General features: G+C 41.1%; 1 protein-coding gene across 2 annotated transcripts in view; it reads right to left on the bottom strand.

Annotated features, from left to right (window-relative positions):
* Positions 1–15,319, bottom strand: part of MTHFD1L (methylenetetrahydrofolate dehydrogenase (NADP+ dependent) 1 like) — a 182,015-nt gene that overhangs the window by 70,459 nt on the left and 96,237 nt on the right. For both annotated transcript variants that reach the window (XM_027551844.1, XM_027551845.1), the window contains exons 21-24: positions 5,610–5,749; positions 2,493–2,534; positions 1,284–1,384; positions 566–743 (exon numbers count right to left, since the gene is read on the bottom strand). In XM_027551844.1, coding sequence (XP_027407645.1) covers positions 566–743; positions 1,284–1,384; positions 2,493–2,534; positions 5,610–5,749 — 461 coding nt within the window. The remainder of the gene's footprint in view (positions 1–565; positions 744–1,283; positions 1,385–2,492; positions 2,535–5,609; positions 5,750–15,319) is intronic.

The raw sequence follows: 15,319 nt of genomic DNA, 5'->3' as shown, positions 1-15,319 counted from the left end.
AAGGACATCAAACCAGTCAATCCTAAAGGAAATCAATCCTGAATATTCACTGGAAGGACTGATGCTGAAGTTGAAACTCCAATAGTTTGGATACCTGATGCAAAGAGCCGACTCACTGGAAAAGATCCTGATGCTGGGAAAGACTGAAGGCAGGAGGAGCAGGGGGCGACAGAGGATGAGATGGTTGGATGGCATCACCGACTCAATGGACATGAGTTTGAGAAAGCTCTAGGAGATGGTGAAGGACAGGGAAGCCTGGCATGCTGCAGTCCATGGGGTTGCAAAGAGCTGGACATGACTGAGCAACTGAACAACAACGATGAAGTTGCTCAAAAGTCTTGTTCCTGTGCCAACCTTGTTGAACCCTATACTCCAAAGCCCCTCTGCACTGAGTGCAGAACACAGGCTAGGGGCCAAAGAGTTGGGGTCCCAGGGAGCCGGACCTGGTCAGATGGTTCAGCCTCTTCAACCTTCTGTTAATCCTTATCTGCAGAGCTGTCGTGACAACCTGTGCGAAGCTCTTAGCACTGGCCTGGCATATCCTCATCCTTGTGCTGGATCTTACCTGCACATCATACAGGAACTGGAAACGACTTTCTTTGCTTGCAGCTTCTCTCACAGCCCAAGCCAGGTCCACTGACCCTTTCCCACCAATCGACCAGTGATAGCAGGGGACTGCATTGAAGGCGCCGGCCCGCTTCGCAAGCTCACACACCAAGTCAATCTCTGCGCGGGTGTCGGTCCTGGTGATGAAAATGTTTGTGGTTTTGCATCTGTATTCATTTAGCGATGTTTTCAAAGAAAGACTAACTGCTTATACAGAACTTTGCTCCCAAACACTGAATATATTCTAAACATCAAAAGTGGTTACATTGTGTTTAAATAAATCAGATCTTAAGCAAAGCATGGGGGGAAAAATCCTCTTCAACTATTATCTCAAATATTTCAAATTGTTAAAGGTTTTATTGAGAAAATTCCATAGCATATCCCTTTGATCATCCATCGTCTTTCAGTAAGAAATGCTGGTCAGAATTAATAATAATAATGATAAAAGTGAAAGAAATGGTAACTTACTTTACAGATTTCACTTCCCTGCTAATATTTGGGAACACATCTGCTAAAGTAAAACCAATCCAAAGAAAACCAAACAAATAGAATGAGTAGAGTTATTTCTCTATACTTTAGATGAAGCACAGAAAAGCCCAAACATCCTCAAAACACAAATGTACTTCACAGGGTGGCCCAGTGATATGCCCGCATTTAACGTAGGACGCTTGACTTACTTGAAGACATTCAGAGCCACAACAACAGGGACCCCGAAGAGCTGAGCGATCTGAATTTGCTTCTCCAGGTTACAGCAGCCATCTGCCACCAGCTGGAGGTTCTGTAAGAAAAACCAGACCCCTGCATAGTATCACCTCCCATTAAACCTGACAAATGACAATGGCAAGCCCACTCTGGCAGGTTTTGTTCCATCTATGCTCACTTTAGCTTCCCTGGTAGCTCAGTCGGTAAAGAAATCTGCCTGCAATGCAGGAGACCTGGGTTTGATCCCTGGGTTGGGAAGAACCCCTGGAGGAGGGCATGGCAACCCACTCCAGTATTCCTGCCTGTAGAATCCTCGTGGACAGAGGAGCCTGGTGGGCAGCAGTCCTCGGGGTCACAAAGAGTCAGATATGACTGAGCAACTAAGCACAGCACACGCTTACTTTACTGTCCTGGAAGCTATGCAAGAAAGCCTAAGTCATTTTTTTTTCCCCCAAGAAAAGATGGCTGCAGGAGGAAGAGGCTCATTTTCCAAATAAAGTCTAAAATTATTCTAGATCCAATGGCATATTTGGGTCTCCAGCCAGGCAGCTATTTCTGCTGCTGACTGGCAGCCAACACATCAGCAACATGCCCACGCTCTGTGGGCTGGTGGACAAGAAGGCATACGGTCCCCGGAGGGTGACAGCCCTGTCCAGCTACTCTCTGCTCAAATTCATGGTGCCACCTGTAGGAGCTAAGAGGTACTGCTGCCAGTCCATCAAAATCTGCAAGTCATCAAAAGAATACATGGGTATAAACTTCATATGGGTTTCCTTGATGGCTCAGATGGTAAAGAATCCGCCTGCAATGCGGGAGACCTGCAGCATGGCAACCCACTCCAGTGTTTTTGCCGGGAGAACCCCCAGGGACAGAGGAGCCTGGTGGGTTATAGACCATAGGGTTGCAGAGTCGGGCACGACTAAGCGACTAAGCACACAAGCTTCATATACCTTTATGTGCTGGAGACCAGGAAGCCTGCTCAGATGACTGCCCAGACAGAAAGCCTACACCCACCTTTTCTTAAGATTGGAGAGTTAACTGAATGGATTTTTATCCCTTTCTCCACCCATTAGATTATTAGAGAAGCACTTTTCTAAGAGGCCACTGGCAGAGAACCAGTTTCCTGACTGAGACTCAGCTGCCAGCCAATGGTTAACTGGATTTGAATAATTCTCCACTCTTACCTCTTCGGTATATTCCTTTCTAAGAGGGACCCCAGCAGTTACCTGAGATAAGAAAAGATAAAAATTAAGAATAGTCCTGTCACACTGTTAACTCTGATAAAAGATCTGAAAGAAAAACAAATCATGGTCCCTCTCTGGAAGGTTCACTTGAAAAGCACATTTTGTGCTTTAAAGCAATCATTGGTGGCCCTGGAGGAACATAAAGTCTTTTGGGTGCTTTTAAAAAAATCACTGAAGCCTGAGCTCCACCCTGACCAATTAAACCAGGATTTCTGGGAGTGGGACCCACGGTCAGCAACAGTTAAAAAACTCCTCAGGCAATTCTAATTTCATACTGTTGCCCATTATCCTAGCAAAAAAGGGAACCCACAATATGATTTATACAGAGTGCATCATCATTCTAAATAAATTCTAAACCATTTTAAAATAATCGCCATTAGTTTTTCCCTTTTGAGCCTAATTTCTCACAGAAACCAGTGGGGTTGGCAGCTTGAAGATAAGGAAACTGAAGTTGAGAGAAGGCAGGCGTCTTGCTCACGGTTACACAACGAATGAGAGCAGAACAGGGGCATGAACTGTTGTAACTGGGTTCTGAAACCCCAGTTTAGTGACTTTTCACAGTTCCACATTTCTTTTTCTTTTTTTTGGGAGGGGGGGTGGTGGTGGTCTATACCCTGCAACTGGTTTCAGTGAGAAACCCCAGCCATTTTAACTCACCAAGGATGTGGTGATCTACTCTCCTCTCTGCAAAGAGGTCTTGAGGATATTAGAAATCGTTTGAAAAGTTACCTCTACGACAAAATTTTTTTTAAATTGTGAAGGAACATGATATTCCAGGTATTTCTATGAAGGTGTTTTTGAATGACACAGTGTAGGTGGGACACATCCAATCAGCTGAAGGCCTGCTAGAACAAAAAGAATCTGAGCAGAATTCTCCAGCAGACTGGGGCTGGAATATTGGCTTTTCTGAGTCTCCAGCAGTTGCCCACTCTGTAGATTTTTGGACTTGTCAGCCTCCATAATTGGGTATTAATAATTCCTTACAATAACTCTTTTTAATATAAATACACATCTTACTGGTTGTGGAGAACCCTCCTTATGACACCATGTTTAAAAAACTAATTATGAAAGAAATATCTGGATCCAAAAGTGTTTGTTCTTTTACCGTATCAAGAATGGTCAGCATTTTGGAAGATGAGATATGATTGGGGCTAAAATGGGCAAGTTCAAGGGTCATAGGATTTTCCACTGCACAAATTATGGGAAAAAAACAAGCTGAATAAACATAAGAGGCAGCCGTGGTTATCTGTGTAACGATATCAAAAGGAAGTAGAAATGATAAAGGATCAAAAACATTAGTAACAGAGTTGATTCAAGTAAGAAGGAATGAGGTGGATAACAGAGAATACAGGATTAAGAAGATCAAAGTTCATTTATTATTCAATTACTGAAAACATTTCTTTGATACAGACTATGCCAGGCATGAGGAATATACAAATTAATACGACACAGTCCTTAATTTCAAGGAATTCAGAGTTAAGGAGGGAGACAGACCTACAGACATTCAGAAAATAATATAAAGGAGAAGCACTACTGGAGGCCAGGAGAGGAAAGCTAAACTTCAATTGGCTTCCTGATCCTCCCCTTTATCATCTTCCAACTGTATCTCGAGTCATGTTACAATCATCACTAGCATGGAACCATGACATTAAGTAGAAGTGGATGAGGTACCAAGGATTAAGGTGAGCAGAAAATGCAATCATTGTAAAAGAGAGCACACACATTAAGATGAACCGAAATAGGATTATAAATCATGTAGTGAATTTTTATAGGACAAAGACGAAACTAGAGTGTGGAATTAAAGTCAGGAGACCTTGATTTCATGTTTGATTAGTCCCCTAAATAGATTACTAAGCAAGATCTGGAATTCTCCTGTAGCTCTGTAATTTTATCTGAACCAGACTAGACAGTGTCTAAGCCCTTTAAGTATTAAAGCCCTTTGATTTTATAATTTTTAGGTTGTAAAACAGGGAGGGGGAATTTCAAATTTATTTCTGGTATCAATGAGTGGATTAGGGATTCAAAAAAGTTTCCCCTTTATTCATATTCAGCTCTGTCTGCTGGACAAAAAGTGGAGGATCTGGACCTCAGCCATAAACTTCAGACCTGGTGATACTGCTCAAATAAGCTCATATCCCCTAAACCCACCAAACCTTAGTTTCCTCATCTGTAAAATGGTATAAAATAACATCTGCCCCTCCTAGGACAAAGAATTGATAAGACAATTAAATACTACATATTATGGTTTTTCATCATGGCAAACTTATTTCTTTATGCTATGTAATTGATTATTGTGTGATGTTTGCATACAGAGCATGCCAGTTAAGAAATCAGATTTGGCAGTTTGTGTTGTATATCAAGATTTAAGTGATAAAGAAATGCCAAACCATTTTATTTCAAAAATGATGAATGAGCACAAGATCTCTCATTCTCCCTTTGGAAATCCCTAAAAAAAGAAAAAAAAAAATACACCTTTGCTATGGAAGACAAATTTCCCTTTCAGTTGTGTGTGAATTCTACATGTGAGACTTTTGATAAAGTCTTTAAAAACGTTAAACCAGAATTTGAGATTTCTAGGCAAAGCTCTCTCAGAAATAATCCAGTCTAACAGAGTTATAAAGTGAAATCATAATAAACAGAAACAGGAGGAAAATAGTGCTAGATGAAATCTGATGAGATGTAGCATCAGTGAACCAAAAAATGATCTATACAAACACTGAACTACCTCACCCACAAAAGCCATCACTCTTACCCTTCTGTTCTTCATTCAGGAAACAGAGCCTCTATCCTCCCATTACCATGGGGTTATAAAATGTTGATACAAGCTTCAGTTTAGACTCTTAGAGGTTACATTATGCTCCTTTCCAAAATACTGCTTAGAAATAACTTGGTGGGTGTTACTAATTACTTGATCTTACCGAACTCTAAGTGCCCTGAAATGATGATTTATGAAAAAGGAGACATTTTAGAAAACTGTAGTGATGAAGCAGGTTTGAGTGTCTCAAAGACTCAATTTGGCTTCATTCTGTTTTATTAGAAAGGAAGCATGGAACTTACGCTCGGTCCACCTCCATGCATCTTCAGAGCCCGCACGGTCGCCACCAGAACCACAACGCTGGGCACCAAACCAGAAGCTCTGCACTTGATGTTGAAGAATTTCTCCATGCCAATATCAGCACCAAAGCCAGCTTCAGTCACTGTGGAGAATCAAGTTGGAAACCTGCTATGATCTTCTAAAACAACGGTAAGTTTTGACAATCATTGATATGGTTCAAAATCAAAGGATGTCAAATTCCTCTCCACGTTCAAGGCTACTATACACCATGGTATCCTGTACATACAAAAAGGTAAAAAGATGTTCCCCTGGTTTTAGAAAATGTTCTGCTTCTTTATGTTCCTTATGTTTACAGTGTTCAGAATTGTAAAAATATGACTCTTGAGTCGGCTTCACACCACTGCTCCTTAAGGATTCACTGCCTGGCCAAGATTTTTCTTCCAGTGTAGAATGTCAAGGCAAAGCTTTTCTTAACCCAGATGGGATTTTCAAGTTTTTAATCAGGTTCCAAATAGTCAATCAGTGTCAAACAACACTGCTAGCATGAGTACCATAGAAAATCTTTTCTTACTCTTTATAAGACACACACAGAATCACTTATATTAATGCCATTTCTATTAGTGGACAAAGTTGATATTAGTTGAGTGGCTTAAGGTTGATCATCAGGCCTGATAAGATAGCATCTTTATTTCATAACCACAGAAGACAGTCATCTGTAACCATTCTTTCACTGCCCCCAGACTGCTAGAAATGTTACTGAGGCAGTTCTGGCTATACCAGGGGGGCTATCCAATACTGCCTTCCAAGAGGATAACCCCTGACTCTGGGTCAGCAGCAGCATCTTCATACACAGAACAGAGAGCTGGACCAGACACATGAGCAGCCCCTGGGGGCTTAGAAACGCAGACTCCTGGGTTCTATCCCAGAACAACTGAACCAGAACCAGCATTCTGACAAGATCCCCTGGTGAGATGAATGCTCATTAAAATTTGAGAAGCACACTGCTCTAGGAAAGAAATACTATCAATGTAACAGAAGGTAAATATTTATGGAATATGTACTACATACTCACAGTACAACCAAAGCCATAATTTATGGCAGAGATAGGAATAGACAGTAAAAAAATTGACTAAGATAAAATAAAAACTATTTAACCTGTGAACAAATTTGTGTCTAGCATTCATTGAACACACATATTATTAAAAAATTAATAAAAATAAAACACCAATAATTTCAGATCCTTTTTTTTTTTTTCCAGACTCTTTCTGACCTTTCTTTAGTCAACCAGTTGTCCTAATTCTTTACGGTTTCCTTTTAGTGCCTCATATGACTATATAATTTTTATAGAATAGGTAGAATTTTGTAGTCTGCTTTTTTAAAGTTATCACAGTTTTCTTACTGTACTACAAACTTTCAAATTTGTGATTATAAGTGGCAGCTTATAATTTTGTTAAGTTGCTGTACCAAGATTTGCAAAATTCTTCTGCCTGTTATTCAATGTTTGAGTTGTTTCCAATATAAAGAATGCTGCAAAGTATCTGGGCATATGAGTTTAACTTGTTTCAAATTATATTCTTGGAATAAATTCCCAAGGGTAAGAGTATGGTGCCAGAGGATATAAATTTTTTTTATGACTGTTGATATGCTTTTGACATATTGAAAAATATTCCTTTGAAAGTATTCAATTTGGAATGAACATAGCTACAAGTCATTCTCTTTCCCTTTACTATATTTCCTTTAAACAAGAGACATAGCAGGGCAATCTGAAGAAGTAAAAGACATTCCTTTTAATACAGTATTTAGGACAATTTTGGTGATTTTATCACTGTAGCCGACCCTCAGCATTCACAGGGGATTAGTTCCAGCAGCCCCTGTGAACACCATAATCTGAGGATGCTTCTATAAAGCTCTTTATATAAAATGGAGCGGTACATTGAATGTAGTCAGCCTTCCGCATCTGCGGATGCAAAGGGCTGATTGTAGATAAAGGTCAAAACCAGAGGAGATTGTTGACAGCAAAAATCCCTATCTCAGTGGTACCCCTGGTATAGGGATTCAAGTAACCAAAGTTTTACAGGTTTTATTTTTAAACGCTAAGGACTTTTAAAAACTGGTTAATGTTATCCTATTGTCAGAAGTAGACTGTTATTCACCTAACAGGGTTTGATCAAACGATCTCTAAGGTCTTTCCAGCTGGATGCACGTTTCCACATGAAGCTCCCCTATTAAGACTATAAACTCCATGAGGATAGGGACCATGTCTGTAGGAGAGATTAACACTGCAAGGCACATGTGTGCATGCTAAGTTGCTTCAGTTGTGTCTGACTCTTTGCGACCCTATGGACTGTAGCTTGCCAGGCTCTTCTGTCCATGGGATTCTCCAGGCAAGAATACTGGAGTGGATTGCCATGCTCTCCAAGTACGGGCCTCTGATCTTCTCAGGAAGAGGAAGCTGCTCTCTGCCCCTCCTAGCCTTCTGGTTTGCTGCCCCACAGACACACACCTATTTCTGCATGTAGCATCCTAATTAGCCTGAGTGGAGGAAGGGACCATATCTTAATCATCTTTGTATCACTAGTAACCAACATAACACCCAGTGCAAAAAAAGAAAAAAGAATTAATTAACGAAGAAAAGAAGAAACTATTAGAGAAGGAGCCAGTGGTGATCTAAACTAAATGCTATCATTCAGTGGAAATGGGTAGATAGACACATATGGAGGTGTGGGGAATTGTAACAGATACAACTTCAGCTGGGGAAGGAAACAGGATGCCACGGTAAAGTTTCAAGACTGTGGCTTCTAAATGCAAAGGAAATATGGAGGCAAAGAATGTGAAGAAAACCCAAACAAGGAGGAAGTGCCAGATTCTCATCTGCTGAAAACGTCTGAAATACTGTGCTTTTGTGTTCAAATATCAGACTGCTATAAGAAAATGGAAGGTTAGGGTTAGGGTTAGGTAATTCTAAAATTAAGGACCACTTCATAAGGTGTCGTCAACAAGAACTAACTTGGATGTTTCACCGTGCAGTGCTGTATATCTGTGTCTTCGTCCCTTGGGAAGGGGGCACGTTATCTGGCTGTGAGTGGGGGCAAGTTCCTTTTCCTAGCCAATTCCTGGGACTTGTCGACATCGAAAACCTGTAAGTAACGTTTTCTTAGTGACCTGAAGAAAACGTTAGGGATCTGAAATAAGCCATTTATTCCCTTACTGTAAAAGTCCTCTCTATAATTTTAAAAACAGATACAGGTGAAGGAATTATTTAATGTGGACTATACCTCAGACTTGGTCTTGAGTCATGAAGCAAATACATTTACTATGATTTAGCATTCCTGAAGAGCACACAACATAGACTTCTGAAAGCTGCACGTTTTAAAAAGTTTGCGAGAAATTGCCTATGTCACAAGAATTATTTGTCTTGGCAATCCCTTTTCTTTGGGGGGACAGAGGGGGGAGGAGTTTACAGCTATTCAACTTACAGCATGAATGGAAACAGGAAACATTGATACTCTGATTGTGTGAGCACAGAAGCTAGTAGATAGCCATTTTGTAGCCTGGTTTGATTCGACCTTTGAAACCCATAGTCTTCTCAGAAAGGAACTGTCGGTGGGTCTGCTTTGGGAAAGGACTCACTATTTGGACAAACACTGTTGGTGACCTCACAAGAAACAGCGCTCTGCACAAAAGCCAACACTGGACAACCAGGTCTCTCTGTTCTTATCTGCTAGGACACTGTGAGTCACATGGTACAAACTGAATAGAAAAAACAGCAACAAAAAAGCCACTGTTGGCAGGCACGCTTGCTATCGACGAAATTATTCAGTGAGGCAGAGAGATGATGCTTATATGTAAATTATTTTATCACATCCCTACTTGCTGTGTACACAGAAGTTGCAGGGACAATTAGGACTTATATTTTACAGTAATCACTGATTTGCTACCTTAAAAACAAACAAACAAACAAAAACGCTACGGTCATGACATCATAGGGAGGCCCTATAAGCTATGAAAAGTGAAAGTTGCTCAGTCGCGTCCAACTCTTTGCGACCCCACGGACTATACAGTCCATGGAATTCTCCAGACCAGAATACTGGAGAGGACACAGTTTTCCTTCTCCGGGGGATCTTCCCAATCCAGGGATTGAACCCAGGTCTCTGCACTGCAGGCAGATTCTTTACCTGCTGAGCCACCAGGGAAGCTCTGTATAAGCTATGGTCTCATAAAAATTCTAGGGCTATAAGGGACTGTTAGGGATCACACACTGACCTCCTTGGGGCTCCTATGTGCCAGGGAAGCTCTTTTCTTGAGATAACAGCGCAGAAGCTACGATGGTATCTGAGGTCCCTCTGACGCGCGAGGCAGATTGGCCTTTCTGTATTATGTGCTCTCTGCCATTCTGCACAAACACGATCGACTGAACGTACACACCCAGAACTTAGAAACAACCTTGGTTTCTTCTCGTTCAATGATTAATGAACTTCTATCACCCTGCCAGGCATCTAAGCGTTTATCAACATGCCCTGGTCCTCACTTAGTGAGGAAACAGGGCTGTCTGCACATATTCATGACAAAGATGAGAAGACTCGTTCATTACCTAAAGACAAAGGAGCATCTTTCTGACCTTTCTTTTCATTCCTTTTTTCCTGTTTGAATTCCCTTCGGTACTTTTAAAATGTTTAATCATTTACGAGCATGTAGGTAAATTTGAATCAACTCTCCTCTACATTTAATTCTGGATGATCTCATGGGTTAGTACATTCACTGAACCCATTTCTGTCAAATCGCAATCTTAAGTGTAGTTCAGTGGTTATCAACTGGGAATATTTCACAGTATCTGAAATCATTTTTGGTTACTCTAACTGGCATCGAGTAAGTGGGAGCCAGGGATGCTGCTAAACACCATAGAATGCAAAGGACAGACACTCACCCCCTTGAAAAAAACCAAAAAACAAAAAACCAACCACCCAGAATTATTCACCCCAGATGCCCAGAGGTAGACATTCTGCTCTAGTTCAAGCATAACAAAGGAGCCTTGTACTTTCTAGCCACTCTTTCTGAGAATGTTACAAATGTGTTCGCTGTGATAAAACAAAAGCTTGTACAAGACTATGCTAACAATAACCTTACATACCATAAGACCTGGAAATATGAATAAAAAGTCCGCTAAGCAAAGTCTGATGTTCTGTGTCAATGATGTGTTTACTACAACACAGCAGTTCCTGGTGATGAAAAGCAGTGTCTCACTGATGACGGATGCACCAACTTCTTAAGAAAGCAGGGAATACAGAGCAACACAGGTGATGGCCATGATTCGTCTTACTACTAAGAACAAATACATATGGTGGGGCAAAGCTGTTCAGAGACTGGGGCTCAAGAGAGGCACAGATGTTACCATTTACTGACACGTCTGTGTGCCCGCCAATGCATTAGACATCCTCCGTCTCATTCCACTTTTCATCGCCTTTATCTGCTGCTTATAGATTATGAAGTTAAAGATTTAAACAGTTTTTTTTCCAAAGTCACACAGTAAGGCGATAGAGCTTGGATGGAAAACTATGGTCCATCTGACTGCAGGCTACACCCCACCCCATCCTGCCTTGTCCGTGTATAACTGATTCTGCAGCATTTCTTTAACTCAGCTGCTTAGCAAGTTGTGCAACAAGATGAAAATCTCAACACTTTGTACTTCAGTAATAATCTGATATCTAAGACGTAGCTCTAGATTCTTCTCCCGACTCCAGACTTGTTTTCTAATTGCAATGTGGTCCTACTATGATAAAAGAAAGCAAGTCACCTGCAGTCTCCTCCATTATGGTATTTCCTCCTCCCTTCCTCCTCTCCCCTCTTTCCTTCCATCCTCTTTCTCTCTCTTTATTCAGAAAGTTATTTTCCCTCTTAGAGCAGTTCATTTAGGGCTAGGGAATCACGCCCTCTCTTAGTTCTCAGCCTACAGTGCTGAGTACTGGGCAGCGAGCAGCAGGCAGTGTTACTGGTGAAAAACAAAGATGCCCCAGAGAGCAAGCTGCCAGGACCAGCTCCATCTGGGCTTGGTACCTAGCATCAGTTGAAACAGGCCACAGGCAGAGAATACTCACTCTGCAGGCTGGCCTCTGGAGAACCTAATGGTAATCTGGGGGCCAGGGAGTCACCACCTCTCACTGGATGAGTCAGGTCCCAAGACTTGTCTTCCCAGCCTCATTCAGCCAGGCGTCTACCCTCCAGCACTGGCTGGGGAAATGAGTAACCACAATTCTCTAGCTTAGGTTTTCTTTTCCAAACTGTACACCATGGTGGGAGAAAAAAAGCAGCAAATATTTTAGATGTGAAATTCTCCTTTCTGCTTTTACTTGAGGAAAACCCTCCTTGCACTCAGATAAAGAGTTAAAATTGAGGCACCAAAAGTTGTCCTTGAGTTTCTGGCTTCTTGATACGCTTGAATGTTATCACCATCATAGCAAAATTGAATTTCCACCTTGCTGTGTCACTAAGGGCTCTTTATTCTGCGTGTGCTCAGAAGATTAGAATTTTCAGATTTCGCAGCCACTTTATAACGGTAATAATTTTTCTCTCCATGATACATGCAACCGACATATATATCAAATATACAACACAGTGAGTCCCCATTACTCTGGGACATGAACTTGAATTTATGGACTGTTAGAGGTCCCACAGAAAACCTAGCCTTTGCAATGAGTTTAGCTCAAAACAGGTTGAGATAAGAAATACATCGGCACAGCACAGATTTTGCTAACTTAACCCTAAAAAGAATTTCTTCTAAAACAGAGGGAGAAATCAAACTGTAGCTTTCATTCAGTCGGCACTTAACTTTCTCACGACAAATCAGAAAATAAACAAAACCTTTGCACAGGAAGAAGTAAGGTATATGCCAGACTAGGCTTCATTCTGAAGCACTGTGGGCTCTAATCCCTGAACAAAGCTAAAGGAAATGGAAACTGGACTCTTCAAATTGCCCTTTTCTGCCATGTGCAAGCAGGTCTATTCAGCTGCAGCTGAATAGGGAAAGTGGAGGTCAGAGTCACAGAAGCACATAAATTCTGAATTGGAGCTCAAGGTAGGCTGGCCCTTGGGGATTTTAATTACTTTTTCAATGATTAGAAGGACACTAAGTGAAAAAAAAAAAAAAAAAGGACACTAAGTGAACCCGGATGAATCAGTAAATGATAGAGAAAGCTCTGTATTATGACTACAGCTGGGGAAAAAAAGGAGGAACTTGCTTAGAACTTTTTAAATATAAAGGATCCAACTCATCTTAAGTCTTTGAAATTTTACAAAAAATTAAATCACTTCTGCCTTCTTGGATTTGTCTTTGCTCTTGGGTTTTTAAAATGTCTTAAGAGTCAAATTTCCATCAGCTGTACAGATTCAACTAGGCACATATTAGGAGACTTACAGGGGAAAAAAAAAAGTTAAAAAGGTTGGGGCAGGGAGAATCCAAGATTAATGTTGTGCTGTGTGCTCAGTCGCTTCAGTCGTGTCCGACTCTTTGCAGCCCCCAAGGACTGCAGCCTGCCGGGCTCCTCTGACCATGGGCTTCTCCAGACAAGAATACTGGAGTTGCCATGTTCTCTTCCAGGGGATGGATCTTCCCTACCCAGGGATCAAACTCGCATCTCCTGCAATGCAGGCAGATTCTTTTACCCATTGAGCCACCTAGGAAGTCCAATATTAATAGTAACTTGTGTTTTTTTTCTTTCTTACCTTTTGGTGATGGCAGCACTTACACATGAGGGGAAGTTTGGTAGTCGTATGGAATGCATGAGAAGGTTACAGGGGATTCATCAGGGAAAAGGGAAAGAGAAGACATGGAAAGTACAGAAAGGACATAAAGTGAAGTCACTCAGTTGTGTCCAACTCTTTCAGACTCCATAGACTGTAGCGTACCAGGCTCCTCCGTCCATGGGATTTTCCAGGCAAGAGTACTGGAGTGGGTTGCCATTTCCTTCTCCAGGGGATCTTCCTGACCCAGGGATTGAATCCAGGTCTCCCACATTGTAGGCAGACGCTTTACCGTCTGAGCCACCAGGGAAGTCCTAGAAAGGACATAGGTCCCCATGAATAATCTGCTTCAAAAATAAAAACCCTGAAAATACCAGTAATGCCACTTGGATGTACTCTGTTATCTGGACTCAGAATTTCCTTTCTCCAGAGAATTAATTAAGCACAGACACTGGTTCAATTATTTGAACTCATCATTATCGTTAATCATCGTGTTTTGTAAAATGATTCTGACCAAAGTGTAATTTGATTTTGAAAAAAAAAAAAGTTTAGATGAAAATTAAATTATACATGTTATTTTTACCTCCCTTATAAAAATCCAACTGAATTAAATTTATAAATTCATTATTGAAATAGATGCCATCTTCTTGTAGGGATCAGGAGCGTTTGTACAAGGTCACTGTTTTGACCAGGGTTTTAACCCTTCTGTTTTTAGCAAACTGTGGTATCCCAAAGTTCTGGACTTCTGGATGATTGCTTGGGGCAGAGCTGTTCTCTTGCAGCTCCTGAGAACTGGACACTAGGAAACTAACTTGAAACAAATTCTAAAAGTCTGTGCCAACACCATGCTTTAATCTAAAATAGTGAAAAGATGAAATAGAACATTTTGCATCAAGCAGTTTATGAAAATCAACCCAAGGAGGAAAAAAACTATAAATGTCAAAAGGTAAATATATTTTGTCTTGAGGGTTCCAAGGACAAAAGGACACCCCCAAACCTCTATTAGCTTCTTCTGCAAGTGCAAGAAACCCAGCAAGAGAAACCAAGATTCCCGAGCTTGAAAACAAATTAAATCTACCAACAATCCTAGTATAAAAATTTTTATTATAGAAAAAGAAATGAAGACAGAAGGAAAACATTTCAAACTTGAAAGTTGGAAGATTCTACAATGTATTTAACTAAATAAAAGCAGGTTGGGCAGGAATTTGTGAACTGAGGGTAGAAATCCATTAGTGTTTTACATAATCAAATTATTGGGTTGCAAACAGAAGTTTTTCTAAAAACGAAGAAATAGGAAAGGAAATACTACAAATGTTAGGATACGCTACATAGGATAAGAGGAAGTAGTCTTAATTCACAAGACATTGATTCCCTTTTTGCACACGTGTGTGCATGTGTGCACATGCATTTTGTATATAAAATATACTTTATGCTCTGGCTTTCAGTCAAACAACATCCAACAGCCCCTGGTCCAGACTCTACTTCGTACATTTCTTATCTAGGAAGGGAGACAGATTGGCTGGTTCTACAGTCCTGTCGAGGCCTACTGGTTTCTCCCAAGATCACTGTGATGATTTTCCAGGCCTGGTCCCACTCTAATCAGCACTGCAACAAACAGAACAGGCAGCTCAAAAGAAGGACAACCTGGACCTCAGTGTAATCAGCCTTAACATTATATTTGGAGGCACATATGCAATGTCACTCGCACTGATCCAGGGCCGTGTAGGGGAGGAAAGGTCTTTTTGGATGTGTGGAGGCAGGAACGGTCTCTCTCCATGGTCCTTCTTTCAACGTTTCCTTAGTGTGTCTTCCCTGGTCACTAGCGCTAGTTAAGCTCCCCCTGCCTGTCCAGTGGTATGAGGTCTTGAAAGGACTCGATATAACTGAGCAAACGAGGGCACACTGAAAAAGCCAGCATTCCTTTTTGTGTCTAAAAAGCTCAAACTGAAGCTAACTGCCCTGAAAAGCAGAGCTGAGC

The sequence above is a fragment of the Bos indicus x Bos taurus genome, chromosome 9 (genome assembly GCF_003369695.1).
Source record: "Bos indicus x Bos taurus breed Angus x Brahman F1 hybrid chromosome 9, Bos_hybrid_MaternalHap_v2.0, whole genome shotgun sequence".
NCBI classification, from domain to species: Eukaryota; Metazoa; Chordata; class Mammalia; order Artiodactyla; family Bovidae; genus Bos; species Bos indicus x Bos taurus.
The sequence above is the reverse complement of the archived record's forward strand: the minus strand, read 5'-3'. Positions and strand labels throughout refer to the sequence as shown.